General features: G+C 41.9%; 3 protein-coding genes across 7 annotated transcripts; 1 reads left to right on the top strand and 2 right to left on the bottom strand.

Moving 5' to 3' along the window:
* Positions 1 to 1,905: 1,905 nt before the first annotated feature.
* On the bottom strand, positions 1,906 to 17,601 carry LOC135487163 (maternal protein tudor-like). Of its 5 annotated transcripts, none has more exons than XM_064770610.1 (8): positions 17,521 to 17,601; positions 14,509 to 14,774; positions 14,005 to 14,329; positions 5,610 to 13,788; positions 5,112 to 5,271; positions 4,616 to 4,816; positions 4,006 to 4,089; positions 1,906 to 3,449 (listed from the first exon to the last, which is right to left on the bottom strand). In XM_064770610.1, exons 2-8 carry the CDS (start codon positions 14,768 to 14,770, stop codon positions 3,289 to 3,291), a joined length of 9,372 nt encoding a protein of 3,123 aa, XP_064626680.1. In that variant the 5' UTR covers positions 14,771 to 14,774; positions 17,521 to 17,601; the 3' UTR covers positions 1,906 to 3,288. The 5 variants fall into 5 exon arrangements, with proteins under 5 accessions (XP_064626680.1, XP_064626679.1, XP_064626677.1 ...); XM_064770609.1 differs by having other exon boundaries at positions 17,505 to 17,594; XM_064770607.1 differs by having other exon boundaries at positions 15,631 to 17,594.
* A 244-nt stretch (positions 17,602 to 17,845) lies between these two features.
* Positions 17,846 to 21,324, top strand: LOC135487192 (mRNA export factor-like). Its single transcript, XM_064770680.1, has 9 exons — positions 17,846 to 18,207; positions 18,639 to 18,731; positions 18,868 to 18,954; positions 19,148 to 19,234; positions 19,440 to 19,511; positions 19,784 to 19,891; positions 20,031 to 20,210; positions 20,303 to 20,497; positions 20,810 to 21,324. The coding sequence occupies exons 1-9, from the start codon at positions 18,007 to 18,009 to the stop codon at positions 20,900 to 20,902; spliced, it is 1,116 nt and encodes a 371-aa protein (XP_064626750.1). The 5' UTR covers positions 17,846 to 18,006; the 3' UTR covers positions 20,903 to 21,324.
* A 505-nt stretch (positions 21,325 to 21,829) lies between these two features.
* On the bottom strand, positions 21,830 to 27,145 carry LOC135487190 (peroxisomal biogenesis factor 3-like). Its single transcript, XM_064770679.1, has 12 exons — positions 26,969 to 27,145; positions 26,618 to 26,702; positions 26,189 to 26,235; positions 25,961 to 26,042; positions 25,654 to 25,697; positions 25,242 to 25,363; positions 24,673 to 24,803; positions 24,171 to 24,327; positions 23,608 to 23,678; positions 23,285 to 23,398; positions 23,091 to 23,187; positions 21,830 to 22,837 (listed from the first exon to the last, which is right to left on the bottom strand). The coding sequence occupies exons 1-12, from the start codon at positions 27,039 to 27,041 to the stop codon at positions 22,739 to 22,741; spliced, it is 1,122 nt and encodes a 373-aa protein (XP_064626749.1). The 5' UTR covers positions 27,042 to 27,145; the 3' UTR covers positions 21,830 to 22,738.
* Between the last annotated feature and the right edge of the window lie 17 nt (positions 27,146 to 27,162).

Consider the following 27,162-nt stretch of genomic DNA (forward strand, 5'->3'; position numbering starts at 1 on the left):
TTTCGAATTTTCTGTTGTTGGTAGTTGTCTTGATCTGTTCAATGTCACAACCAGGCACAGTGGAGTGGTACAGGCTTAGGAAGTGTCATGGTTGCAAGTCACAACCTGGGACTGTAGGAAGGGACCAATTCGCCATAGTCACAGCCTGAGACAGTGGAGCAGTACAGACTTAGGGAGTGTGCTGGTTGCAAGTCACAACCTGGGACTGTAGGAAGTGACCAATTCGCCATAGTCACAGCCTGAGACAGTGGAGCAGTACAGACTTAGGAAGTGTCCTGGTTACCAGTCACAACCTGGGACTGCAGGAAGAGACCAATTTGCCATGGTCACAGCCTGAGACAGTGGAGCAGTACAGACTTAGGGAGTGTGCTGGTTGCAAGTCATAACCTGGGAGTGTAGGAAGTGACCAATTTGCCATGGTCACAGCCTGAGACAGTGGAGCAGAACAGGCTTAGGAAGCGTCCTGGTTGCAAGTCACAACCTGGAACTGCAGGAAGAGACCAATTCGCCATAGTCACAGCCTGAGACAGTGGAGCAGTACAGACTTAGGGAGTGTGCTGGTTGCAATTTATAACCTGGGAGTGTAGGAAGTGACCAATTTGCCATAGTCACAGCCTGAGAAAGTGAAGCAAGTGTCCTGGTTACCAGTCAAAACCTGGGACAGCAGGAAGAGACCAATTTGCCATGGTCACAGCCTGAGACAGTAGAGCAGTACATGCTAAGAAGGTGTCCTTTTTGCAAGTCACAACCTGGGACTGTAGAAAGCGACCAATTTGCCAAAGTCACAGCCTGAGACAGTGGAACGGTACAGGCTTAGAAAGTGTCCTGGTTGCAAGTCACAACCTGGAAGAGACCAATTTGCCAGAGTCACAGCCTGAGACAGTGGAGCTGTACAGGCTTAAAAAGTGACCTAGTTGCCAGTCTCATGGACCCTTCATGAAGCATATAGGCTTCGGAAGTGCCCTGCTTACCACAGTTGCAACATGAAACAGCATATCCCTTCTGCGAGAGAGCTGGGACAGTCACAAAAAGATCGAAGCCTTAGAAGCTCCGCAACGTTGCCACCATGTTGAAGGTGATAAGGGTGAGGGTGAGGGTGACTTGCCCACAAGGTGACAGTCACAATCAGACGGAATCAAGCCTGGCAGCTCCATTGTGTTGCGAATACGGTGAGAGACAGTCACAACCACATTTCGAATCAAGTCTAGCAGCACCATCGTATTGCCAGCACGATGAGAGGGGTCAGACAGCATAACCAGATTAAATCAAGCAGCTCAACTGTGTTGCGAATACGGTGAGAGACAGTCACAACCACATTTCGAATCGAATCTAGCAGCACCATCATATTGCCAGCACGATGAGAGAGGTCAGACAGCATAACCAGATCAAATCAAGCAGCTCCACGGTGTTGCAAATACTCACTGCGAGAGAACAGTCACAACCAGACCAAATCGAGTCTGACAGCAGAATCGTATTACCAACTCAGAGAGAGTGATAAGAAAGCCACGACCATAATAGAATAAAGATTGGCAGGTCCACCATGATGCCAATACGATGAGAGACAGTCACAACCAGACTGAATCTATTCTAACAGCACCCCCGTGTTGCCAACGTGACGAGAGAGTTCAAACGGTCACGACCTCATCGAAGGGGAGGGGGTCTGAAAATCCCGGTTTGATCAATGCGTAGCCTATACATACATTACGGATGGCCCCTAGAGAATGTCGCCCTCTGCACATAAGCATTGTTTGTCTCTATGTACAGGCATGGAGGTATATCGAGTGGATGGGGGAGGGCAGCTCCTATAAGTCATGTTTAGCCCTGGTATCCCAGTGGATACAATGGACAGGTCAGGTTACAGCAGAAGACACAGTAGTACAAGATGGAAATATTATTCAACAGAGGTTTATTTGGATCAATTATTAGGCTACGATTGGCAACTTTGGTACAGTCTTGTAAAATACCTTGGAGAGCACATTATGAAGGCAGACATAAGAATATGCAAGTTAGAATTTCTTTCCCAAATATATGGAAATAACTAAACTTCTTTTTGGAGAATTTCCTCTCGAATTGTTTTTAAAACGAACATATTTTGAACAGGACCTAACCAATAGATCAGAAACAATTTTCATCAATACAAAATTTGCAGTAAACCCATTTACAAACTAAAACGACAAACCTGCATCTGCTACCTCTGCCTCTTTTTAAACGATTTTACAAATACAAGTCTATAATTAGCAACTAAGCAAATACATGAACACAGATAACCACAATATCACTGTTCCATGTTGTTTTCTGCTGATCATTCTCTTGATGACCCCTCTTTCATCTAAAGGCTAGTGTTGTGGCTTTAGCATTGCAAGGCATGGTGATGGTGAAAAGCAGTTAGGGCAAAACTAATTTTCAGCCTGAATTTACGCTTTTTATATCTCTGTATTCAATCGCCGTAATGGTACATAATTGATACATGTAATTACAATGGTTTATGAAATGAAAATACTAGTCCTCATTGGGAAAGAACAAGCAATATCGAAAGTATATCTATGTACCAAATGCTCCTAACTTATAACTTGTACATAATTTTCATGTCGGTATGATAAAATATATACAATATGCTATTAACAAATGAACCTCAAGATGGTTTACATGCCAAATCGGAACAAAGTCACCATACAAGTCTTTTCTAATGCCATGAATACATCAAGGAGACCCTTGGTACTGACAAAAGATGTCCTTAATTGAAAGGCGTTCTGATTACTGAGGTCAAATTCATTGGAAACCAATTTGAGACACAATGCATAAGAGAGGTGTCCGCTATGGAAAGTTCTACAGTACATTGTACACAATATTGTTACCGATGTAATGAAATCTAAGTGTTTATGAAATAGAATTATTATATTAATGTACAAGAATTACAAAATGGTGTTGAAGAGGGCACTGGATTACACTTATTAAAAAACAAACAAAATTGTCTACCTTAGCAAGGTATGATGTCTTGCAGATTTTCTCATGGAGCACATATCATGAGATAGAATAATTGAGAGCTTTATCAATGACCCACGCTACCAAGTATGAACCAACAGACACAGCCAAAAAATGGAGCGTTTCCCTTCATGAATCTCAAATAACAGGTAACATCTGCTCAAACATGTGGCAATGAACAAGTTTCCATTCAACGCAAGTGAATAAGACCACGAACTCCATGTAAAGGGTCACTTCGATAAACAATAAAACAATAGCTTTATCCACAAATCAATGAACTCCACTATGGTATTATAGTCCCAAGCATTATTCTGTGCTCACATCTGTAGGTTCAGTTGGCTCCACTTCTTCAGTGACCAATTTGGACGATTTTACATGAACCTCTTCTCTGGATCCATTTACCTCCTCTCCCTCAGTCCCATTGACCTGTCCTTCTGGGCTTTCCTTCCAATTCTCCTGGCTATCACCTGCAGAGAATACAATAGAAATTGTTACCAATCTTACATCATACTACTAGAACATCTACATTATGAGAAAAGTTAACAGTTGTTGCACTGCCACTGGGATAAAGCTTATCACAACGAACATCTAAGCTTCCAAGCAATTTGCCAAAGTACTTTATTACAAATAGTGTCAACACATGATAATGAGGAAACGGTGACCAGTGTGGACATTTCACGTACTGCTCTTCATGCTGAAATGGACTGTCTTATCACAAATGGGAAACATGCAAAGCAGCACAATCAGAAAACACATGAACATGCAAAAGCAGGACAAAACAAGCAGCCAGGAAAACACTTCATGCAGGGATCTAGCTTCAATGAAATCTCTCAACAGAACTTAAACATAACACTTCATCTGCTCAAGCACCCATATCATCAACTGGCTTTTGGCATGGATGGAAACAATCGCACAGGCACTTAACCAGACAAAATAGAAGGACACAACGATAGGTTGATGGGTCTACACTAAGGGGGAGGAAAAAACGAAAGACTGCATGCAAAATTGAGCAAGGGATTTTACCACTGATGACAATAGTAGGGTTTTCTCCAGGTAGGGTACCAAGGGAGCTATATCTTTCTGCCCCAACCTCTTGGAACGACATTTCTACAAAACAGCAGAATATAACACCATGTGAAGCAATAGAGGGACACTGACACAAAGACCAGCTAGCAAGCATTAAGATTTCAAATGCATTCCTGTACAAATACAAAATACTATTCATTTCAACTAACCAGCAACATACAACAAGCATTTTCATGCTGTAGAAACAAAATGTTGAAGCATTGAAACAGCCACACTGAAGGTGTACGAAGCACCACTTTTCAAGCATTGCACAGTATACATGCATGTACATTATACATATGACGCCATTGACTCAGGTGGGCAACGATGTCTGACAGTATGTCACGATAATGTTGATATCATAAGTATTGAACATCGAGTCCTCTAGCCATCAAGAGTGAAAATGCACATGGACAATGCTAAGGACTGCCACAGTGCAAATTTTGCAGTATGCTTTGCTATCATCAAGATGGATAGCCTAGGTTTTACGTTCAGGTGGAAGTGAAAACAATAAGCTACGGGTAAAGGAAAGTGCTGCCAAAAAAACCTGAAGAAATATGCTACAAACCTTTTTCAGATCCCATATCTGCTTCGACATTTCCCGCGGCTATTTCAAGTTCAGAGCCCGCTACCACATCAAGGCCGAATGCCTCCACCAATTCCAAGTTGACAGATTCAACGTCATCCTCACTATTGTACAGGTAAACAGAGTAGTAACCATCATCTAGTTTTTCCACGAACCTACTTAAAAGGTTTTCCAAACACATTTCTGAAAATTAGAAAAACAGATTGAATATCTTCATTCAGAAGAAGGTTCCTTCTGAAACATAATCACTGTATTCCAAACATTATGTTATCCGACTTAATGATGTGTGTAAACACAGATGATTTCTGAGATGGCGAACTAGAGCATCACAGCCAAGCTAAGTGGTTAAAACTGATGGTCTTCATGCAATAGACTCAATCCATGGACCATGATTCAAAGCAGTTGATGAACTGACAGAGGGATTGCGAGTTAAATTTCCAGCTGTAATTCTTTCTCTCCTTTTTGGATCACCACGTACCCATGAATGTTTCCTTGACATGTTTATTCATACTGCTGTGAGTCTCCTTCACACCTCCGAGTCGACATCGCACTGCCTGACATGGCAACGACTGGAATTCATCAGGAATAGGTCGAATTTGATTCACTGTAGCTTTCATTCCTGTATCTATGAAAACAACCTGCAAGAAAATCAGAAAGGAAAATGAAGATTTGTCTAGTGCCAAGACAACTGTATACAAAAGAAAGACAAGTTATTTTTAATCCAGTCAACATACAGTGGCATTTGCCTCAATCATGACGAAGATTAGTTAGGAAATAAGCCTAGGTGATGAACCACTTTTGGCTTGATTTAGATGATAGTACCCTGGACAAGCTGCCCAAATTCATATCAAGCCACTAGAAGGGCAGTTAGTAGTAACACCTATTGGCGACTTTGTGTAACTTAATCTGGCCCAGTAGTTCCTGCATATAGCCTCCCTTTGTCGAAGAGTGTCATACATGTAAAAAGCCAACAAACCTGATATTCTTCTTTATCCACGCTCATAATCCTTGCTCGATACCACTGGTCATCTACTCCATGGGCAAGGCAAGCATCACCGACACTTGGAGTAAACTCTGTAGCCTCTTCCATCTCACACCAACTAGCAATCTCCTGCATCAGGTTGGATAGCAGCTCTGAGGATGACTTTGGTTGTAGGTAGAAGTCATGCGGCGACGTTCCGTGAGTGAAGACAACAGGCAATTTATCATCAGCGATGATATGAAGAGAGGATAACTTCTCAGATGTATCCTCCTGACTTTCACTTTGAAGAACTTCTCTGGCATTGAATATAATGTTTTCAACAGTGTTTCTTGCAAATTCTTGCATTACTGAATCTGCTATTTCAGCATCATCATCTCCATCTTTTGCTGCAACAACTTGTCCAGCTTCTTCACTTTCTTCCTTTGTTTCTGCATTGCAGTCAAGCTCAGCATCGGCTTCGGACTCAACTCCTTCCCCAGTCTTGAGAGGTTTCCCAGGCTCCTGATGTCCACTGCCCTCACCGGCCTCCTTGGTCTCTGCGAGGTCAGCCATATCATCAGGTCCTCCGTTATTCTCTGGCTCGTCAGCAGCACCCTCCTTCTCCAAAACATCATCCAACTCCCGGATTGCCTCAACCGCATCAGCATCAATCTCAGCCTCTTTGAAATCACCAGCTTCTTCAGCCACATTTCCTTGTACATCAATTCCCTCCGACGATTTCCCTATAACATCATCATCAAGTTTTTGAAGCACTTCAGCTTCGTCATATTCAATCGTGTCGTCTGCCACTTCAGCTACCTCATTTCCTGTAGCGTCATCTACAACTTCAGCTTCCTGATTTTCACTAGAGCCCTCTTCAACTTCAGATAGAACTTCTACTTCTTCATTTCCAGTAGCATCGTCTGCTACTTCGGCTTCAGCATCTTGAAACTCATCCCTCTCATCAAGCCTCCGGGCATCATCTGTAGCACAAGCAGTGCTGTCTTCAGCAAGACTAAATGCTTCTTCGTCTTGAACCTCAGCATATCCCTCATCAATCAATTTCTTCAGCACTGATTCCTCCCCTTCTTCTAGGATTCCAAGGACGACAAGGAGTGGACCTTGTCCACGGACATCAGTTATCTCTAACTTCAACTTCTTATCGTAAGTTAGCTCCTCAAAGCGTGTGCAAGCACTGACGTCCCAGTTTTCACCAATTGGTTTGACATCTTTCAAGGAGCATTTGAAAGCCTGTAACGGGAGATCTGTGTGTTCTTGCTGAAGTTTGTACAGTTTATCTCTCGAAACATCCTCCATGTTGCCATAATCAACAAGACATACATTGACATCTTCATCCCTTGCTTTGATGACCTTTGCCCGGTACCAAGCCTGGTCTTCTCCTTCTTGTGTACATGCAATACAAGGCAGGCATTCAACAAGTTCATCTTCAAGATGGGCATCTTTGTTGTCATGGCAATACTCATGGAATGTGTCCATCAGCAATGGAAGGTCTTCCGAGGAATCAGCTAACTGGCACCAAAAGTCAGTCGGGTTAGTGACAGATGTTACAAAGACATCAATTTTGGATCCGGGGTCAAGCTGTGGCATTTTATATTCAATGTAATGAACTTTTGGTTCAGCATCTTTCTCTATGGCTTGTTTCATCTCTTCGGAAGCATTCTCAAGTGGAATGGGCGCTGCAACATCTTCTGACTCCTGGGGAGTGGGAGCGTTGGGCTCCAACAGACTAGTGTCTAAAAAATGACCAAGTGCTTCAGCTGTCCTTTCGGCCACTCCTTCCTCAACCATTTTGTCCATGACAGAAATACCCATATCATATAACTGAACATAGCATGGACTATCACAGTCGGTTTCTTGTGAGAGGAACTCACAGATCAGCTTTTTCTCTAGGACTAGATTGGAGAAGATTTCTATGGCTTTAGCAGACCAGGGGCCTTCTATCGACTTCATCCCGGCATGGAAGCATTCCATCGCATACATTGGCTGCTCCACCATACTTGACTCGATCGTCTTTATACAACTCAGATCAGTTTCCTCGCTGCTGCCGTAATCAACAAAATAAACTTCCACTCGATTGCCTTCCAAAACTTTTTCTATCTGTCCTCGATACCAGCTACCATCTTCGGAGTACTTAACAACGCATGGCTGACCGACTGAAGGATGCTGTAGACGTCGATCACTTTCCGAGAGCTCTGCATAAGTTTCATCTATTTTTGCCATCAGAGCATCCAAGGATGCCTGAGCATTGGAACACTGCAGCGAGAACTGGTTGGGTGAGGTAACAAATGATACGGTTACCTCATACTTATTTTCCAATTTTACCTCTGTTCTGGCATACTGCAATTCAACATCATCAGTAGATTGCAAACTTGGCTCTTCAGTAAGTTGTATCTTTTGCTCCCTTAACTCAGTGACAACCTTGGCCGGACTCTCTTCGATCAACTTCTCTACAATGTCTGCTTCGTCAACAATCAGGGACACTCCAAACTTCTTAAACCCTGCACCAAGACTAGAACTTGCAGTACTCAAACATCTCATACTAACATTCTTATCTGCAACAATTTCTGAAAATTTCTCTGTTGCCTCAGATGTCCAGGTCCATGAAGCTCCACTGAGGAAACATTCAACTGCACAAGCAGGGAGTTCAAGATATTTATCATCAGCTGGTGAAATGTTCTCGTACAGGACCACCTCTTGATTCCCATAATCGACAAACAGGACACTACAACTTGTTGCATCCATTGTTAAAACGGTTGCACGATACCAACAGTCATCTTCAGTAAACTTTGCTAGATATGCAGCACCAATGTGGATGTCATCGATAACCATGCTCCCCTTCACGAGAGTTTCGTCAGCAAGGATGCTGTCTGTCAGCTCTGCAAGTTGACCTTCGTCACTTGTTTTCTGGCACCAGAACTGCCCTGGGGACTTTGTAACAGCAACGAAGAAGTCATCGGTGGAGCCTTCAGGATATGACTGATACTTGAAATACTTACAGCCCGCTGGTACAGTTGTACTTGATTCATGCGTATCTGCAACCGGCTCAGGTTTTGGTTCTTGCCCTTCACCAGCAGTACTGAACAACTCAACAGCCGGATCGGACGCAGGGACTTCTGAGCCATCTTCTGCAAAGTACTTTGAAGTCAGGCATTCGGAATCTTCAGAGATCTTCACAATGTATGGCAAAACATCAGTGCAGAACTCGACATCGAGAAGTTTCTCAGCAGTTTGCTCTGTAAATGCATCAGAGTCCTCAGGCGTGAATGTAGCATTGTCGCCAATGGAACATCGGTATCCAAAAGGAGGCTGCGAGATAAAGTCTGCTGCTAAGACCTTGACGGCATCATGAGACACATCTTCACTGTTTCCGTAGTCGATGAACTGAACTGTAGCTATGTCATGACCGATGCCAGTGATCATTCCTCTATACCAGTGGCCGTCTCCCGAATATAACGTGGTGCACGAAACACCCTCGGCAATAATCTCCAGGTGAGTGGCAGTATTCGAACCGTAATGGCTGTCCAGTTGTTCAGCTAGGCTATTCAAAGCATCCTCCTGACTCTGCAGCTGAATATAAAACTGGGTAAGACTATCAACATGAGACACGTAGCCCTTGTGAGTGCCTTTGGTGATCACTTGTCTGGGATACTTAAGCACAGGCGCACTTGTGGCCACAAACCCCGGAGAGCTTTCCTTCTTGAATTCAGCAGTCAGGTCTGTTGCTCCATCAAAGAGCTGCACAGCATATGGTGTGGTTTCATTGGCAAAGGTAACATCCAATTCTTTCTCATTGGTCAAGGTCTGGAACTTATCTGTTTCTTCTTTAGAAAAGGCTGCATTTCCGATCGTACACTCCAATGCAAATTGCGGCAAAATTGAGAACTGCTGAACAAGACTGTAGACCTCTTTTACCGATTTATCTTCACAGTTACCGTAATCCACGAACTGGACTGTGACTGTGGCATCACACCTCGCAACGACCTTTCCACGGTACCAACCATTATCTTCAGAGTATCTGCAGACACAGGCTACACCCTCTGTGACCTGTGGCAAGACAGAGGCGTTAGCTGAATAGTGTCCATCTAACTGGTCCATCAGCTCATTAAGTTTGCTGTCATCGGCAACCATTTGTATGTAGAACTGGGCAGGCGATTCAACATGACAGACACAAGCTTTGTGTTTATTTCCTGTCAGCATGTATTCAGGATACTTTGGTGAATCTGTGGCAGGACTAGTATCTCCAGCAAGGGATTCAGCAACATCCTTCCCCTCAACAAACAATCGGACTTTGATGGGTTTAGAGCTGCTCAAAAACTCAACCTTCAGTTCCTTATCCACAGTCATGTTTGTTAATTTGTTGATGTTCTCTTCATTGTTCGTGATGCCCTCTTCCAGTTTGCATTCAAATGCAAGTAATGGCTTCTGCACCAAATCAGCAGGCAGGATCCTGAGGCTACCAACATCGACTTCATCAGTGTTGCCATAATCTACAAAGACAACCTTAGCCTTGTTTCCAGGGAGGACGCTGACAACCTCCGCTCGATACCACGACTCATCCTCAGAGAACTTGCTGCCGCAAACCATACCAGCAGTCGCTGTTGTGACTCTTGGTAGTGCCTCACACATGGAGTTCAACTTCTCGCTGAGGGATTCAAGGGCATTTTCATCACTGGCGAGTTGTATGTAAAACTGCTTCACTGACACTACATGACTAGTGTAACCATTCTGCGGTGCTTTAGGTATACCTTGGACAGAGTATGCCAGGACTGGCTCCATACCAAGCGATGAAGCCACATCTGTACCATCAACTGTAAGTTTGACCTTGCAGGGAACACTATTGGTAATAAACTCTGCACTCACTGCAACATCCATCACCACACCTGAAAACTTATCAACAGCATCCTGATCCCAAGTTTGACCAATCCCGAGAGTGCACTTGATCGCAATAGGTGGCATATTTGTAAAGCTGTCTGTCACAGCACGGATCGATGACAACAGTACGATGTCTGTGTTACCAAAGTCACTGAAACGTACTTCTGCATTGTCTGCCGAGACTTTTGTAATCACCCCTCTGTATAGTGCACTATCTTCTGAGAATTCTGCAATGCATGGCATGCCAACTTCGGGTGTCGGAATTTCTGGTAAATCAGTCAGGGCAATCTGAGTGAGAGAGGTAGTCATCATATCAAGCTGGCCTTCTTCCGATACAAGCTGAACAAAGAACTGGTCAGGGTTCTCAATATGGGACACGTACACTTTATGAACTCCACAGCTGATATTTTGCTTTGGGAATGACGCTGGTGTGATTCGTTCAGTAGTACTAAATGCTGCTCCAATATCTGTAGGGCCATCGAACACTTTTACAACGTACGGCTCAGAAGATGAGAAGTGAAATGTAAGCTGCTTCTCTGCTGTCTGCTCAGAGAACTTATCCGCATCAGCTTGTGATGATTTATCAGTCGGCAGACGGCACTGAACGGCAAATGGTGGCACTGAACTGAATTCTGTTTTCAGCGCCTTGATATCCTGTAAATTGACATCCTCTCCATTTCCATAGTCAACAAACCTCACGGTTACCTTCCCAGCAACTGCCTGAGTTACCACTGCTCTGTACCAGCCATTGTCATCAGAGAAGCGTGTCACACAGGGTGAACCAACACCTGGCTCCGTAAGCTGTGTCGAACCAGCATTATACGACTCCTGTAACTGATCAGAGAGGGTCACTAAATCATCCTCTTCGCTTGCCAACTGAACATAGAAACTGGTCAAGCTATCAACATGAGAAACATAACCCAGCTCCTTCTTTGATGTGAAGCTTTTACTTGGATATGACGTCACACCAGCTATGGACATTGGCTTGAACTGGCTGCTTATATCTGTCTGGCCATCAAACAGTTTCACAACGAACGGCGCACTTCTTGTGACAAATTCTACAGTCAGTTCTTTGTCGGCTGTCAAGTTGTGCATCTGGTCCCCGTCAGCATCACTCCAGGTGGCGCCAGCAGCAAATGTACATTCGTAAGCCAAAGGTGTTTGAATCAGGAGAGAATCATTCATTTCAAAGATTTCACTCAAATCTACCATCTCTGCATTTCCGAAGTCCACAAATCTGACACAGATCTTTGAACCGCTAAGACTTTCAACAATGGCACGGTAGTGAGCTCCATCCTCGGCATACTTAGCAACACACGCTACCCCCACAGGTGGCGCTTTATTCACTTTCAAACTCCGAGCAGCAGGCCCTTCACAAAGTTGAACCAACTTTTCAGTAATCTTTGTGACTAACGACTCCTCATCTTTTAGCTGCATGAAGAACTTTCCTGGTGAATCCAACTGGCTGATGAAGCCTTGATGGCGACCATTCTTATTCAAGACTTTGTACTTCTTTACACTACTAGAGGGAGCCACAGCAGCAGGGATAAGAGCAGCAACAGGAGTAGAAGTTGGAGCAGGGGAGGTAGAACTGACCAAACTGGCTGAAAGCAATCTTGACGTAACCTCTGTCTCAACTTTGAATACTCCTCCACTCTTTCCCTTAAAGATGAACTGCAAAGGCTGTGCCTCTGTCATAATCTTCTGATACTTCCTCTTCGATTCCTCTGTCCATTTCTCAGACACAGGCTTCACTCCCTGCAACTGGCAGTGGATACCCTGGATGGGTAAAGACATGAACTCGGGCTTCATCCTCACCACATTTGACTTCTGTATTTCTTCTTGATTTCCATAATCAACAAAGAGGACTTTACAAGAACCAAACTCAACTTTTGTGATCTTTCCTCTGTACCATGCTCGATCACCAGCATACAGGGCCATACAAGGAGATCCTGTTGTAGGGTTGGTGAAAGTATATTCAGACTTCTTCCGGTTATACTCGCCCTGAATACTGACCATCATTTTGCCAATGTCTGCCTGATTGTCACTCAACTGACACCAGAAATCACAGGTTGTTTCGTTCCATGTGATCAGGACAGAATGCTTCTTTCCAACTGATAGATCAACCTCTTTATAAGGAGGGACAGGTTCTGTAATGGCAGTCTGACCAAAGCTTCGCTTCTCAGCAGCGTTCCTGTCCCCGCCGAACCCAGGTCTATTGCCACCTTTCCCAAATGATCGCTCCTGTTTTGGACCACCAAATGAAGAGCTGCTGCCACCATCTCCCCAGTCATCACCCTTGTTTGAGCTACCATGAGACCTAGAATTAGAATCTCCATTTCCAAAAGTTCTTCCCTTTGGCTCGCGTTCTCCTGGCCATTCTGGTCTGCGGTACGGTTTCGCCTCCTCATCACCTCCTGCTAATCTGTCTAAGAATCGATTCCCTGCAGGCTCTCTCCAATCATTGGAGTCTGAACGACCACCAGACGGTTGTCTCCCTCCAAATCCTCCCTTGTTTGCAGTCGCTCTGTCTGACATCTGAGGTTCATGAGGCGAGGTCCTCTGACGAGGAGGGTTAGAACCAGATGAAGACCCAGACGAAGACCTTGGCCTCATTGCATTTGAATTTGCCATTGGCACAGGCACTGAAGCAGGTCCCACACAATCACCTATTTTACAGAGTTCTTGTCCAATATTCAAATCACTTTCTGTATCTAAAAGTTCCATTTCAACCGTACCATCAGGTAACTTCTTTATTACTGAACCAACAAGATTCTTCTCGTCAGTCAGGTCAGTAAATCTGTCAATGGCGGCATCCGACCATTCCCCACCTTTTGGTCTAATCTCCTTCATACAACATTTGATCGCTTGAGCTCCAAGCTGTAAAAATTCGGGTTTCAGTTCCTTGACACGCTCAACGGAGAGTGTCTCACCATTACCGTAATCAACAAACTGGACTGTTATGATATTCCCCAAAATATCTGTTATCTCTGCTCGATACCAAACGTCGTCTTCTGTAAATTTGGCACAACACGGCATCCCCTTCACAGGATTTCTCACACCACGATCCGTGGGTCCTAACTTGGTGTACAAAGCATCGATCCGGTCCATGAGGTCATTCAAGGCCGGGGCAGACTCGATCAACTGGCAGTAGAATTCGCTTGGAGTCTCAGTATGTACAACAGCGACATCTTTGAAGACACCAACTGGGAGGTCAATTTTCTGGTACATGATACCGGGCGGCCGTCTCTGTGGAGAGCTCGGGGCTTGGGTTGGGGCAGCTGAAGGTGGTGGTGCCGCCCTGGAATGAGGGATATTTTCTGCCGATTTACAATAATCTAGTGATACAGCTAAAAGGAATGAGAATTTAACAGAAAATACTGAATTGCACGAAGTTAAAGATTTGGACCCAAGTACTTCAGGAATGCAAGTATTAATATGAATCATAATTCTTATGCCCTCCCAAGACGCAATCGAAGACAAAGAAATTACCACGATTGTCTGACATAAGCCTCACCTGACAAGAGTTCGAGTGGCCTTCCCGAACTTTTCATTGATGTTCACACCATTAGCATCCAATAGTTCCACCTCATATGCTGATCGTTTGTCGTCAAAACCTAGGAACGAGGCAGTACAAGATCCTGCTGTTACCATCTCTTCGAACTGCGTGACACACTCTGGTGGCCAAGTGCCCACGTAACTAATACTGTGCATGGTACAGTGAATGGCTTGGGCTGGGAGGAGCAGGAATCTAGGGTCCATTATTCGAACACAACTTTTGGGAAGTTCCTCAGAGTTGCCATAGTCCACGTAGAACACTTTAACTTTGTCACCTTGACCGGCTGAAATAACAAGAAAAGTAATAAAACCGTGATGATGCAATTTGAAAGAAATTCACTCATGATTGAAATGCATCCAAACTGAGCGATCTATGGCTTTTTAACACAATTCCACAGCAAAGAGAGAAAAAATCTGTTCTTTCATTTTTCGTTCACCAACTAAAATGGGCAAGCCAACATACCAAGAACACTTGCTCTGTACCAGCCTTGATCCTCTGTAAACTGGGCAACACAGGGCGTCCCAGGAATAAGGCTCTGCAGCAATCCACCCATAGGATCCAGCTTGGAATAAATGTTATGGATATCGTCCATCAGCTGGTTCAGGCTTTCTTCAGTCTTTGATAGCTGACAGTAGAAACTCTCTGGATGGTTGACATGGCTGATCGATACTGCCTCTGCCTTGGCCGGGTCGATTACTGACTCTTTGAAGCGTGCACGCTGCATGGTGCTGTAACGACAAAAGAAGACCGTGTTAGATTCAAAATTAGTGTAAAACTACATCAAAAGCAACTGAGCATGAAAATGCACTTCTCATAGACAATTTACCTTACAATATAATGTGTTTTTGCCAAAATTCTTCAAGTATGCATTTTCTAGACAAAATGTGCAAAAAAACGTTTTTCATTTTTATAGTACTTTTTGTAGAAATGTGACCGTCTAACTGAACGCAGAAGACCATGCAGGGAGAGGTTTGTTTGGCAGTTCCTGCACTACCAACAGGTCTACGAGTCCTCATACAAGCCTATGACTAATATCCTTTAAAATTCTACAAAGCATAGGGATCATGTCAATATACAACAGGTAAAGGTGGAATATGCGAGTATCAAATATGTACAATAATTGGGTCAAAGGATATGGTGAGCAATATCAGCTAGCTGGACCCCTGCCGAGGCAGACCCATGCATCTTGCCTGGGCCTATTCAACTTGTCATGCGACATTTTGTAAAGAGCTCTAATTTAAAATGAACAAACACCAAGTAGCAGTGAATGTAACAGAACATGTACCAAGTGTCTTGTTACTGGTTTCATGTACATCAGAGGTTAAGAAACATATATATGTAATGGGTACTGCCAGCCTGTTAAAAAATGTGCTACTGTTCCAGTAGAACATGCACATCCATTTAACAAAGGAGACCATTGTAAGTGCTCAAAATTGACAACATTGTGAAGTAGGCAAAAAATACATGTGTGTTACAATGTAAGCTGGAGTTGGCAGGTACTTGGGCAAGGACACACCAAAGCATCAAAGGAGAGGACAAATGCACTCACACGACACCAAAAGAAAAAAAACAACTGTTAATAACCTTTGAGTTTGACTCGGAGCTTGACATGCTTGAGGTTCCAACAGAAGCTGAAGAACGTTGCGTTCATTTTTCTCGCTGAATGTGGTGCTGTAATAATTTCCTCCAAGTTTGTTTTCCAATTTCAGAGTGATGCGCCTGTCAATGATTTCCTCAAATTTCGATTTATCAACTGGTGCTGTCATTTTCAGAAATATACCTTGCTGTGGCAGGTTTACAAATCTGGGATCAAGGACTTTAACTTCTGCCACACGCACACCTGTTTCCTTGTCCCCATAGTCTATGAAGAACAAATCAAGTTTGTTTCCAGCTATAGCTGTGACCTGGGCTCGATACCACATATCATCAACTGTATACTTGGCACAGCAGTAGTCCCCGACAGATGGCGAGGAGAGGTGAGGGATGCGGGCATTGTTGGCTTCATAATGCTCCATCAGAGTATTCTGGAACTCATTCAGAACTTCACCGGAATATTTGACGAGTTGTCCAAAGAATTTGTCTGGCGACTCTACCAGAGTAATGAAGACATCTTCCTCTGTACCTACAGCACAATCTGGAGCTGGTACCTGTGGTGGCTTTTGGACAACAGGTTTTACTGCTGGTACCACTTTGGGCAATGGCTTCACAGAACCAAGCTTCATGAAATCTACTATGGAAATGCCATTTCTGTCAAACAATGCCACAGTGTAAACACCATCTCCATTCACACTGAGAACTTGTGCTTTTACAGCAGTGTCATTGACAAGATCACGGAAGATTGCTATATGTATGTCAGTCATGTGCATTCCTGGGGGGATACCAGCAAGGGTACACTCAAAGGCATAGGCAGGAACACTTTTCAACTGATCTGGCAGGATTTTAAACCTGAAGTTTTGAATACTGGCAGTTTCGCTGTTACCATAGTCAATGAAGAACGTTCTGCAGAAACCATCAGTGCGACATTCTTCTACAACAGCGCGGTAAAAACTGCCGTCAATGCTACAGACACCAGCACATAATGTTCCCTCATCAATGAAATTACAGACAAGGTCCCTATCGCTCAAGTTGCCATACTGTGCTTCCATAAGAAGGCGCAGCTGGTTCAGTTGCTCCTCATCGCTTGCAAGTTGGATCCAGAATTTGACAGGTGATAAAGAATATGTCACAAATGCTTCCAAGTCTGTCGACAGCGGCAATTCGTTCCGAGGGAACTCAGATTTCAAGAAGTGGGTGTTGTTGTAACTCTTCCCAATATTCGCACTTGGGAATTTCAACACAAGCGGCTGTGTTTTATCATCATTGTTCATTAGACGGACAAGTGGTATCTTACCACAAACTGTGGCTAGAACATGGGCAGAGAATTCACCATACGAGAGGTGATCATTGAGGTATTCGACTTCTCTTTCTGACCAGTGTATTCCGTCACTCGGCAATAAATCAGCGAGAACAAACTCTTTTGCCTGTGGGGGATAGTTAGCAAAGTACTCATGCATATTAGTTCTTAGCTCAGACAAAGGTACATTCTCAGAGTTGCCATAATCGATGAAGAAAACTTTAGCCGGGCTCCTGCTGCCATCTTGGCGACAATCGACAACCTTGCTGCGGTACCACTTTCCATCTCCTTGAAACTTAGCCAGGCATAGTTCATCCGTACGGACAATCTGAGGGCAAGATGTATGTGCAACCTTTGATTCAACTGCATTCATTAGTTCTTCAACTGCCAACTGTGATTCGATGTCAGATTGGGCCCAAAAGTGACAGAAACGGCCAACACCCGGCTGTACACTAGTCACAAACAAGTCAACTTTCGTGCCCGTTTTGAACAAGCGTGTCTGGCCTCTACGTGCCATTCTAGTGATTGTTTAGTAAGTTAAGTAACAAGACATACATTCATTTACCGAAAGGTCTTTTTACTTTTTTGTTAATTATTGTGGTTTTAAAGTAAAAGTCAAGGAAGTTGTCATCATATTTTCCTTTCGAACACGTGAAAATGCGTGCATATGGCGGGAAGTAAAACAGACGAACATAATTTTGGCTACAGAAATTTATATTTTTTAAATCAATCAAATATATAATAGTTTATATTTAAAGTTGCTTTGAACTTTTTAATTTATTCTAGAAGTGTACATTCATGTCAAATATGTGAGTAAAATTACGGAAAATGGCCAAAATACCCAAATATAGTTACTATTCAGCGCCATCTGTCGTCAATTCCAACACTATGATCCATTGATTTTCGTGATTAATATTTTTGTCAACAAAATTTTCCATGCTTTTTCTGCTATCAGACGCAATTTCAATGGTCCCCACTGCCCAAACTTGATAATTGCTTGACAGTTGTCCTTCCTAAAGCAACACACCATAGTTCTCTTGCAATCGCACAAAGGAAAAGACCAAGAAATGTTTGGAACATCGACTTTTGGGGGTGCCACAAGCACTGGTTTTGGAGCCACAGCCACAAATGCTGCACTGACCACAAACTACAACCCTATGAAAGATTTTGAGGTGGTGTCACCCCCTGATGACAGTGTCAGTTCTCTACGTTTTAGCCCAGGAACCCTTCCATCAACATTCCTTATTGCTGGTAGCTGGGACAACAATGTAAGATATTGTAAGGCCTTGACCTTTCGCCCTGGCCTTGGTTGGCGTTGCAGTTGATTTGAATTTGAAATGATAGTTTTTGATACGCTGAAGTATTTTATAGACGCTGCTGGCCAGCTCGCAGCTGGGGGCTGGGCATCACTCCCTTGATTGATTAGGGATTGTGGTTGGAGTCGATGTTTCTTACAAAATCTGTTTTATATTTGTTGCTGTCGGGTACATGTATTTGGTGCATTATAATGTCTGAAGGTGGCGTGACAACATCATTCATTGGTCTACATCGAGCTTTAGTTGAAAGATATCTTTGCTATGTAGAATTGAATTATAACACTTTGGATTCAATTCAGATATGCCATCTACATAATGTACTGTGTCCGTATGAAAAGAATGAAATTTGCATTGATTAAGACATGAACTGGCTTCTTTTTCAGGTGCGATGCTGGGAGGTGAATGCAGATGGTTCAACAGTCCCAAAAGCACAACAAACCCACACTGGACCCGTGCTTGATTGCTGTTGGAGTGATGTAGGTTCAACCTTCGTATCCTATCATGAGCTTCTGGAACAAAAACAAGACTTTGATTTTGAATAAACAATAGATACTCCCTTTCTGTTTAATTCTACTCTAGCTTTTATTCTATCTAAATTTCTTTTTCTTTCAGGATGGTTCAAAAGTGTTCACTGCCTCCTGTGATAAGACCGCCAAGATGTGGGACCTGAACAGTAATCAAGCCATCCAAGTTGCCCAGGTATAGGTTTACTTCTTTACTGGCAATTGCATTTTTGTAAATCGCAATTGATTGTTGCCTTTGGGCAGTAAGGGCAACTTGTGTTTTTTGTTCATTTTTCACAAAAACTTCCACGATGCCCTATCAATAAAATGTTTTGGATTTAAAAAGTGTCAAGTCGTAGTCATATTTTTTATTTTTTTGTCCTTTTCAGCATGATGCTCCTATAAAAACGGTGCATTGGGTGAAGGCACCCAATTACAGTTGTATAATGACCAGCAGCTGGGATAAAACACTAAAGGTATGCGATTAGGTGATTTCACTAGACTATCTTCCAGGTGCTTCTAATGCTTATTTAGCATGAGCCCTGGCAACCTTCTCTATAAACTGTAGAAGTTTCATATTTGGATAAAGGATATTTAAACTACATTGATATCTAAAATAAATGGTCCTTGGATGATTTTGAAGATGACAGATTTTACCTTACAAGTTTTGTTTTTCTTCAGTTTTGGGATACACGATCATCAGCACCTATGATGACAATACCACTGCCTGAACGAGCTTATTGTGCTGATGTGGTAAGTGTTGAAATAATGTTTTCTACCAAAAATGTGGACCTGAAAATGTATTTCTGTAAATGAGATCAGCTGACTGAGATTTCCGAGCGGAGACCAGTTCTGAATATTCAAGCTAAATATTATGCACATTATGGTTGTTTGATGTCATTTAACATCATTCACTTTTGACGGACAGTGATTTGGTGACACCAAGTTGGCCGATGGTCTTGACGTCATATCACTCAATTCAACCAAACATGGAATGTAAAATGTTGTGATTATCATTGTTTCAGCTATATCCGATGGCAGTGGTGGGTACTGCCGGACGAGGTCTGATCATATATCAGCTTGAGAACCAGCCGCAAGAATTCAAAAAAATAGACTCGCCACTCAAGTATCAGGTAAGAGTAGGAAAATCAGAGGTGTAATTTAACCCTGCAATAGCTATTGTATCAAAAACTTGTTGTCAAAGGTGTTTGGCCTTGCACAAATGAACCACTCTGTTTTCAGTTCATGATAAAGTTTATTTGTCTTTTTCAGCACCGCTGTGTGAGCATATTCCCTGACAAAAAGACAAATCAGCCGGTTGGTTTTGCTCTTGGCAGTATTGAAGGACGGGTTGCGATACATTATGTGAACCCAACAAACCCTCGTGATAACTTCACATTCAAGTGTCACAGATCAAATGGAACTCCTAATGGTGTGCAGGATATCTATGCTGTAAGTTTGGGTTTCAATAGATCCTCTTTGTCTATTTATTCATTTGTTTTTAAATGATTGGTGCAATTCTACATTTTCTGTTCCTTTTCTAGGTGAATGACATCTCATTCCACCCTGTGCATGGAACACTTGCAACCACCGGATCTGATGGACGCTTCAGTTTCTGGGATAAAGACGCTAGAACAAAGTTAAAAACATCCGAGCAGCTTGACCAGCCTATTGCAGCGAGCGCATTCAATGCACAGGGAAATATCTTTGCATATGCGGCTAGCTATGATTGGTCAAAGGTGAGTGTAATATAATTGTTGAAGATTTATGGCTTCTTTCAGTGAAATTATCATTATGTCCTTGCCCAAGAGCCAGGAGGATGACTGAAGCAGTGATAATAAGACCAATTGAATCTGGAACGTCACTGGGCTACCAAAGTATAAAAGTTAGTGCACAGAGCATCGTTGCTACAATGTTGAAAGGCCATATAATCAAGTGATGTGTTCAGACATTATTGGGGCCAGTGCTCAATGTTGACTACATTCCGACTTAAATTTTGTCATATGTTCATTTTGACTCCTAACTATTTTAGCCTATGCCTAATTTTTCAGGGACATGAAGGCTATGACCCTGCCAAGATGAAACCGCATATCCTGCTGCGGTCATGTTTCGACGAACTCAAACCAAGTGCAAAGAAAAATTAAGACTAAAGTAAAAAACAGAATCTGCGAGTACTTGTCTTTGCAAATGGATCTGGATGTGAAATGTGACACTGAAGTTATGTTAGCTTAAGTTAGCATGTATATGTAGGTATATGCTTATAACACTGGACAGAACTTTGTATGAAGATGTTCCATTTGGAGTTGGATGAACATTGCAGCCACTTATTTGAGGACTGAGATGGCAATTGCCTTGGATAGGATAGGCTTCAGTACTATAACCCAGGTAAATAAAAACCATACTACCTTGGTTAAATTACAAAGTCTGGTGTTTTCAGTGTTTATACTCCAGCCCTTCAATGTGCAGTGAGTATGGTTACATGTACATGTACATGTAGCTGTGGAGTAACTCTGGCATCTCTTGTCTCAATTGGCAATATTGTAAATATATTATCATTCATAAAGAACCACTTTCGTTGTTCGGTTTTTGTGTTTTGGACCGAATGTGAGCGTTGTCTTGCGAGCGTGTCAGGGTGTACAAGTGGTCTCCACTCAGTCACAACCCTGCTCAAGACAACATCCCACTAAACTAAAACTTTGTCTCCGCCATACACGTGGCTGAAGTGGCATGATGTAGGAAGAAGACGGCCATGTCACAACGTCGACCAATTGCTGCTGTAAGAAGAGAAATTATTCTCCGACCAACAGAAATGATGACGATGGAATCACAGGATGTTGGAAGTTGTTTCAGTACATGTACATGTAAATGCAAGCAGATGACAACAACTACTGATTGAGATACATGTATCTATCATTGCTCTCCTTACGTACTCACTTTGTGTACAGTATCCTTGCCAATTCGTGCAGGAGATTTTCTACTGAATGCATGAGTAATCAATATGTCCAACAAGGTTCTAACGCATAAACTCTGAGGTTGGTGATAATTTTAAACAAAAAACATAGAAAAGTATGTTTTATAAATAACCTTTATTGGATAAAATTCACGGAAATTATGGACATGATTTGTTCAATATTTACAAATTATGGTATTTACTTGTACATGTACATGACGGGAAATGAACACCATGTCTGGTAGGTAATGATATACAATGTACAAAGATGACGATGTAGCAGTCAGACTGAATGTAGATTAACTTGTCTGCTCTTGAACAAGACCAATTCGTAAACTGGAAGGTATTACTGACCCTCGTCCAATTGATAGCTGAATAAGGATGAATACAGTACATTGTATGGGATGTTAACAAATATAAGCATTATATACAAAGTAAAACGGTTATGGTTGATACACCAAAACCGCTCAGCCAAAAAGAGGCCTAAAATATTTTACATTGTCAATACTGTCAACTTCTTCATACAGTCTGATTTTCTTCTTCACAGATACATTAGTAACAGTATATCCTGCCAACTACATGTATTATTCAAAATCTTGGAAACTGTTTACAATAAACATGGTACAGAACACCATTTTTATGCTACATTCGTCAAGTCTACCATTGGACGGCCAAATTATCCAAAAGTTAATCACCAGAAAATAATCATTATGCAATTATTTTGATTCTATTTATCTTGATCAACTTAATTTACAGCGGACCAGGGAGATCCAGCTTCAAGAAAAAAAAGAATATCGTTTTTCAACTCTGCAACTTCCAACGATTCAAATGGTACAAAACTGTCCCAAAATGTTGACAACTAAAATCAAATGACATGTCTATTTGTTGGAAAGTGCTTCTCCATCACTTTTTGATTTTAGATGAATTTTACATTTTCTTGAATTGGCCCCAGTCCTTATGAAATAGATTTTAAGGGGACGAAAGACTTTCAAAACATGGCACTTAGAAATAGATGCAACTGTGAAGCACATCATAAGACTTGTTGGCGTGCTGTCTCTTCATCTTCCTGACTGAAAGCTTCGTAAATATTGGCAGCAAAGTTCTTGACTTGGTCGATCAGTAACAATTCCTGAATAAAAAGATCACTAAAGATAAGTACATTCAATGACAACATTTGAGTTTTTTCTTCAAGGTTTTTGTATCGGGGAAAATTGCTCACAGTACCAGGCTCTGTAATGCACAATGGAAGGGCACGGTTCAATAAGGTGGTAAGACCAGTTTGCTTGTAACACCTGTATATCTAAGATCTGGGCCAAAGCTCCCGGTTAATAATGATTTTCTCATTAATTGTGTTTGCACAGTAGCTGAAAAAGAGTTCCTACCTGTATAAATTCATTTGGCATATCAGACAGAACTGCATGAATGAGGCCGCTTATGATTGGAATGACTTTAGCCATTGGTAGTGTCGTTTCAACTGGACTGAAAAGACAAGATGTTTCATATATACTGTGTGTTGAAGACTGGAGGCCAATGAGAATTTTTTGTCACACCTTGATCTGGCATCCATCCAACTTACTTAGGTATGGCAGAGGTATCCCCACAGGAGTGCCGAAACTGTTCAGATATGGTGTCTGTCAGTCGGGAGAAACTTCTGTCAAGGCACAGGGTGAGGACAGTGTTGAAATCAGCACTGGAAAATATAAGAAGCAAATCTATAGAAATTCTGGAATGAGGAAAATCTAATGTTGAAGATCTAACTGTTCAATCATCTCATTTTAAAAAAACATAGTAAAAAACAATTTCTTTTACTACTGGTTATCTGAACGCACTTGAGCACTCGAGGCTATGATGTACATTTTACTCTCAATTCCCATGTAAGAAATTTATTTGACACTTTACCTCTCTATCATGTCTTGGGTTTCCTTTGATAATTTGTCCAGAATTTGATCATCTCTGCTGATGTACCGGGCCTTAAGATGATAAAAAATTACTTAAAATACACAATGTAAACAGCGTTCATTTCTTCTGTAGAAGAATCAGATCTTTAGTGTCGGTTTTCATGCATTTAGAAGCCAAACAGTAGAGTCATCCTTCCCTCACTTACCACCAATGGCCTTGGTCTTGCACCGATTTGCATCTCAAATTGGGTGGAATTTAGAGCGATTCTGTCGAACTCGATTATGATAATTTGACACGAGGCCCACTTCACAACACTCATTAGCTCATGTGATTGCTCATCAACACTTAATTGCACAGGAAGGTAAATGGTTTTGTCTTTGATGATATCATAGATGACCTTGACAGACTGATTTCAGACTAGAGTCAACTTGCGGTGTCAGGAGGAATGGTTGATTCCATCAGACGTCACAAGTGGCTCTGATGCATTACGAGCATCATGTCATGAAAGTCATCTAAAGCCAAAAGGAATGACACACTCTACAACCTAAGACTACAATACATACCATTAGTAGTGTATTTTCTGGTGGCAGCATAAATCTATAGAGACTAGTTGTTGTGCTGTCATAGTAACCATTTTCTTGCCAGTATTCCAGCTTCTGTCTTGTTTTCCTAACAATGTTTTCAATATCACAGATACTTAGTGGACCCTTTAATGATATACTGAAATGAAAACAACAGTATGCATAAATCTCTCAAGTTCCACATCAAGTACAATTAACTAAGGAATTGAGAAAACCATGGTGATGTAAGACATGAGATATCTGCCAGGCAACACTTGTAATGATGCAGTTCCAAAGTGTTCCACACTCAGGCTAAAAATAGCTCAGAAAATAAGTCATGAAGGCCAAAATAACATGACTTAGACAAATTTGACATCACATCTCTGTCACACAATGCAGAATTCTGTCTGGGATATGGTTGACCCGTGATTGTTACGTCATGAGAGCCCAGTGCTTTTATTCAGTGTTCTCCTAGTTTTCGACTTTCTTTTTCGAGTAAGCTCACCATCCCACAACCTCCTCCACAGCCTTGGTTACAGCTGCCACCAAGTCCTCTAAACCTTGCCCCAGGATGTAATGGATACTTTCAAGATAACGCTGCTGAACTTCCTGAGAAGCAACTGCCAAGTCTTTTGTCTGAAAATATAATTTATTTGGATTACAGTACATTTCAAAAACGATCATTGATATTGTTCTTCCAAACTTGAGTTTTAAAAAGCATTGAGGGGAAAAGTAACAGCTGGTTAGAGAAGACAGAGTGACTCATGTTCATAATGATTGTGTCCCCCCCAGTAGTTCTACTGTCAGACATCTGCCACCAACCCATCCTAGGGCAATCTGTGGCTTGCATAAAATTAAATAACATGGTGTAGCAGATATGACCACCATAAAGGACCCCTGTGATATTTCACACACAAACAGGCAATATCCAGGAGGTTTTCATCAAATATACAATGGCATACATGAACAGGGAGTGCACAGGCCAATTTTAGGTTACATTTCTGATAGCCTCCTGAGACGATGCTTTGATAGATATGTAGAGCTCCCTGGCAAACTAATCATATTGGTACTTACAGTTCCGTTTCTGTTGAGCAAATTATCCAGGTACATGTATCCACCAATGATATTCAGCCGAACTCGGAGGACCAAAACCAGAACACAGGAAGAATATATTGCAACAAATGTCCGCGTAAAACCTGGAAAATGAAAAATGCAAAGTCAAATTAAGTGCTAGTTCTCTGGAGAGCCACCTTTCCATTACACAATGCATAATTTTACATCATTTACCATACAGTTACAGCAAATTCCCACTACACTTAACCTGTATGTCATTCTCACTGTGCTTCAAATTTTAAGCAGAAAACTGGACCTTTCATCACCAGCTGTGAATAACGGTATGAGAACCCTGTGTAATAAAATTTGAAATAATATCTGTTATGTCATTTCAGCACAAAATTGGAAAAGGCAAAGTTGCATATCCACTTACTTTTTATTTTCAAGTCTTCCCACAGTTCCAACTTGTTAGACGGCCTGAAATATTGACATGGTTATAAAAAGATTAAATAAGAACCAGAAAGAGTACACCAAATCACATTACTGTTGCACTTTGCATTCATTCCAATCTTTATGCAGAAATCAATAAATCTCAAATCTCAAAAAAGCATCCTTGCAACTATTTAAATGGAGACTTGAGGCAGGAGCCATGTAGGTCAGATAAAGTTAAATGAAGTCGCAAATAAGGGTCTCTTCTATCACATAATACAGTAAATCGAGACTATTAACATGTTCCCAACCTGTTTTTCAGTTTGCAGGCCAAGGCCTCTGTGTCCAGTAGCTTCATAATCGCTTCCCTTAGGCCAGGTAACATAGACAAGACTGAAAATAATCAACATGTATTCAAGCATTACTCAATCAGACTCCGAGGTGTGGAATATTAAGAATACAATAAAGTCCGCTGTAAACCTTCCAGGTGGGCATTTAACACCATACCAATTGAAAGAACTAAGTATAAAGTAGTTTACCTGTTGTGTTACATGTCCTCTGGTTACTATCGAAGTGATGCTGTCTCCTGCAATGTGATTAAAAATAACATCATGTTACGTATACTTGTTGTCAAGGAGAAGGCATACTCTTTCAAATGAAGGTGAAACTACTATTCACTCAAGAGCCAGATTTACCAATCATGTCGATGACTAAATATGCGTGTATCAACCTGATGGGCGAATTCTGTCAGCACTTACAGCGAAAATTCTATAGTTACTGGTGTAAGAGAGTTCAAGAGAAATTCTGATCAGATCAGATGCCAACATGGCTTGTAAGATACATGTAAGAATAATACTAGTTAACCTTTTACTAGTATAAAGCAATAGCATTAGCAATGATCATATTATCAACAGTTCTCCCAAGACCCGTTGTGACTGAAGACCTCTCCATGAACATGCTAGACTCACCTTGCATTGGCTAAGCAATCTGCAGTCTCTTTATCCTGGAATTCTTTCACTTTCCATTGTACATATTTTCTAAAAACAAAGACACCTGAAGAAGCAATTTTGGAGAGTTAACAATGGTTAAAGTTTAGCCAGACAACAGGGACAGGGTAACATTTTGCCATGAACACTGTTTTCTTTATTAACCTCTTTTTAGATAAAAGATATGTCAATCATGTCGGTTGTAATCAACATGATCAATGACAAAGTTACTCACACTAAAGTATAAGCATAGCCGGCCGTAGACGTAGGGTCAGGGAATGTAGGGCAGGGTAGGCTACTCAAGAGAGATCTACAATAAATACATCAACCCACCTCCAACAACTGCCCCAGTAAAGAAGAACTTCCTTTTGTGCCTCTTCAAAAAGTTCCATATGCTGCCCAACATTCTGATGATAATTGCCAGACGTCAGATTCGTGTTTAGGGGTGGAAAATCGGAGTTTAGGAGGTCAAAGTTTCAAAAAAATGACTAAAGACCACCATGTTTTTTGGCGATTTGTTACATGTT

This window comes from Lineus longissimus, chromosome 4, assembly GCF_910592395.1.
Source record: "Lineus longissimus chromosome 4, tnLinLong1.2, whole genome shotgun sequence".
NCBI lineage: Eukaryota > Metazoa > Nemertea > Pilidiophora > Heteronemertea > Lineidae > Lineus > Lineus longissimus.

What these genes read in the sequence shown, in the direction of transcription:
- LOC135487190 (XM_064770679.1), bottom strand. Translation starts at nt 27,041, where the DNA reads ATGTTGGGCAGCATATGGAACTTTTTGAAGAGGCACAAAAGGAAGTTC. An exon ending in TACTGGGGCAGTTGTTGGAG is followed by an intron (nt 26,703 to 26,968) that starts GTGGGTTGATGT and finishes TTGCTTCTTCAG; the next exon opens with GTGTCTTTGTTTTTAGAAAA. An exon ending in GCCTGCAAACTGAAAAACAG is followed by an intron (nt 25,698 to 25,960) that starts GTTGGGAACATG and finishes TCAATATTTCAG; the next exon opens with GCCGTCTAACAAGTTGGAAC.
- LOC135487192 (XM_064770680.1), top strand. Translation starts at nt 18,007, where the DNA reads ATGTTTGGAACATCGACTTTTGGGGGTGCCACAAGCACTGGTTTTGGA. An exon ending in AAGCCATCCAAGTTGCCCAG is followed by an intron (nt 18,955 to 19,147) that starts GTATAGGTTTAC and finishes TGTCCTTTTCAG; the next exon opens with CATGATGCTCCTATAAAAAC. An exon ending in GAGCTTATTGTGCTGATGTG is followed by an intron (nt 19,512 to 19,783) that starts GTAAGTGTTGAA and finishes TCATTGTTTCAG; the next exon opens with CTATATCCGATGGCAGTGGT.
- LOC135487163 (XM_064770607.1), bottom strand. Translation starts at nt 17,456, where the DNA reads ATGGCACGTAGAGGCCAGACACGCTTGTTCAAAACGGGCACGAAAGTT. An exon ending in GCTCCGAGTCAAACTCAAAG is followed by an intron (nt 14,775 to 15,630) that starts GTTATTAACAGT and finishes TTGTCGTTACAG; the next exon opens with CACCATGCAGCGTGCACGCT. An exon ending in TGTCAAGGAAACATTCATGG is followed by an intron (nt 4,817 to 5,111) that starts GTACGTGGTGAT and finishes TCTAATTTTCAG; the next exon opens with AAATGTGTTTGGAAAACCTT.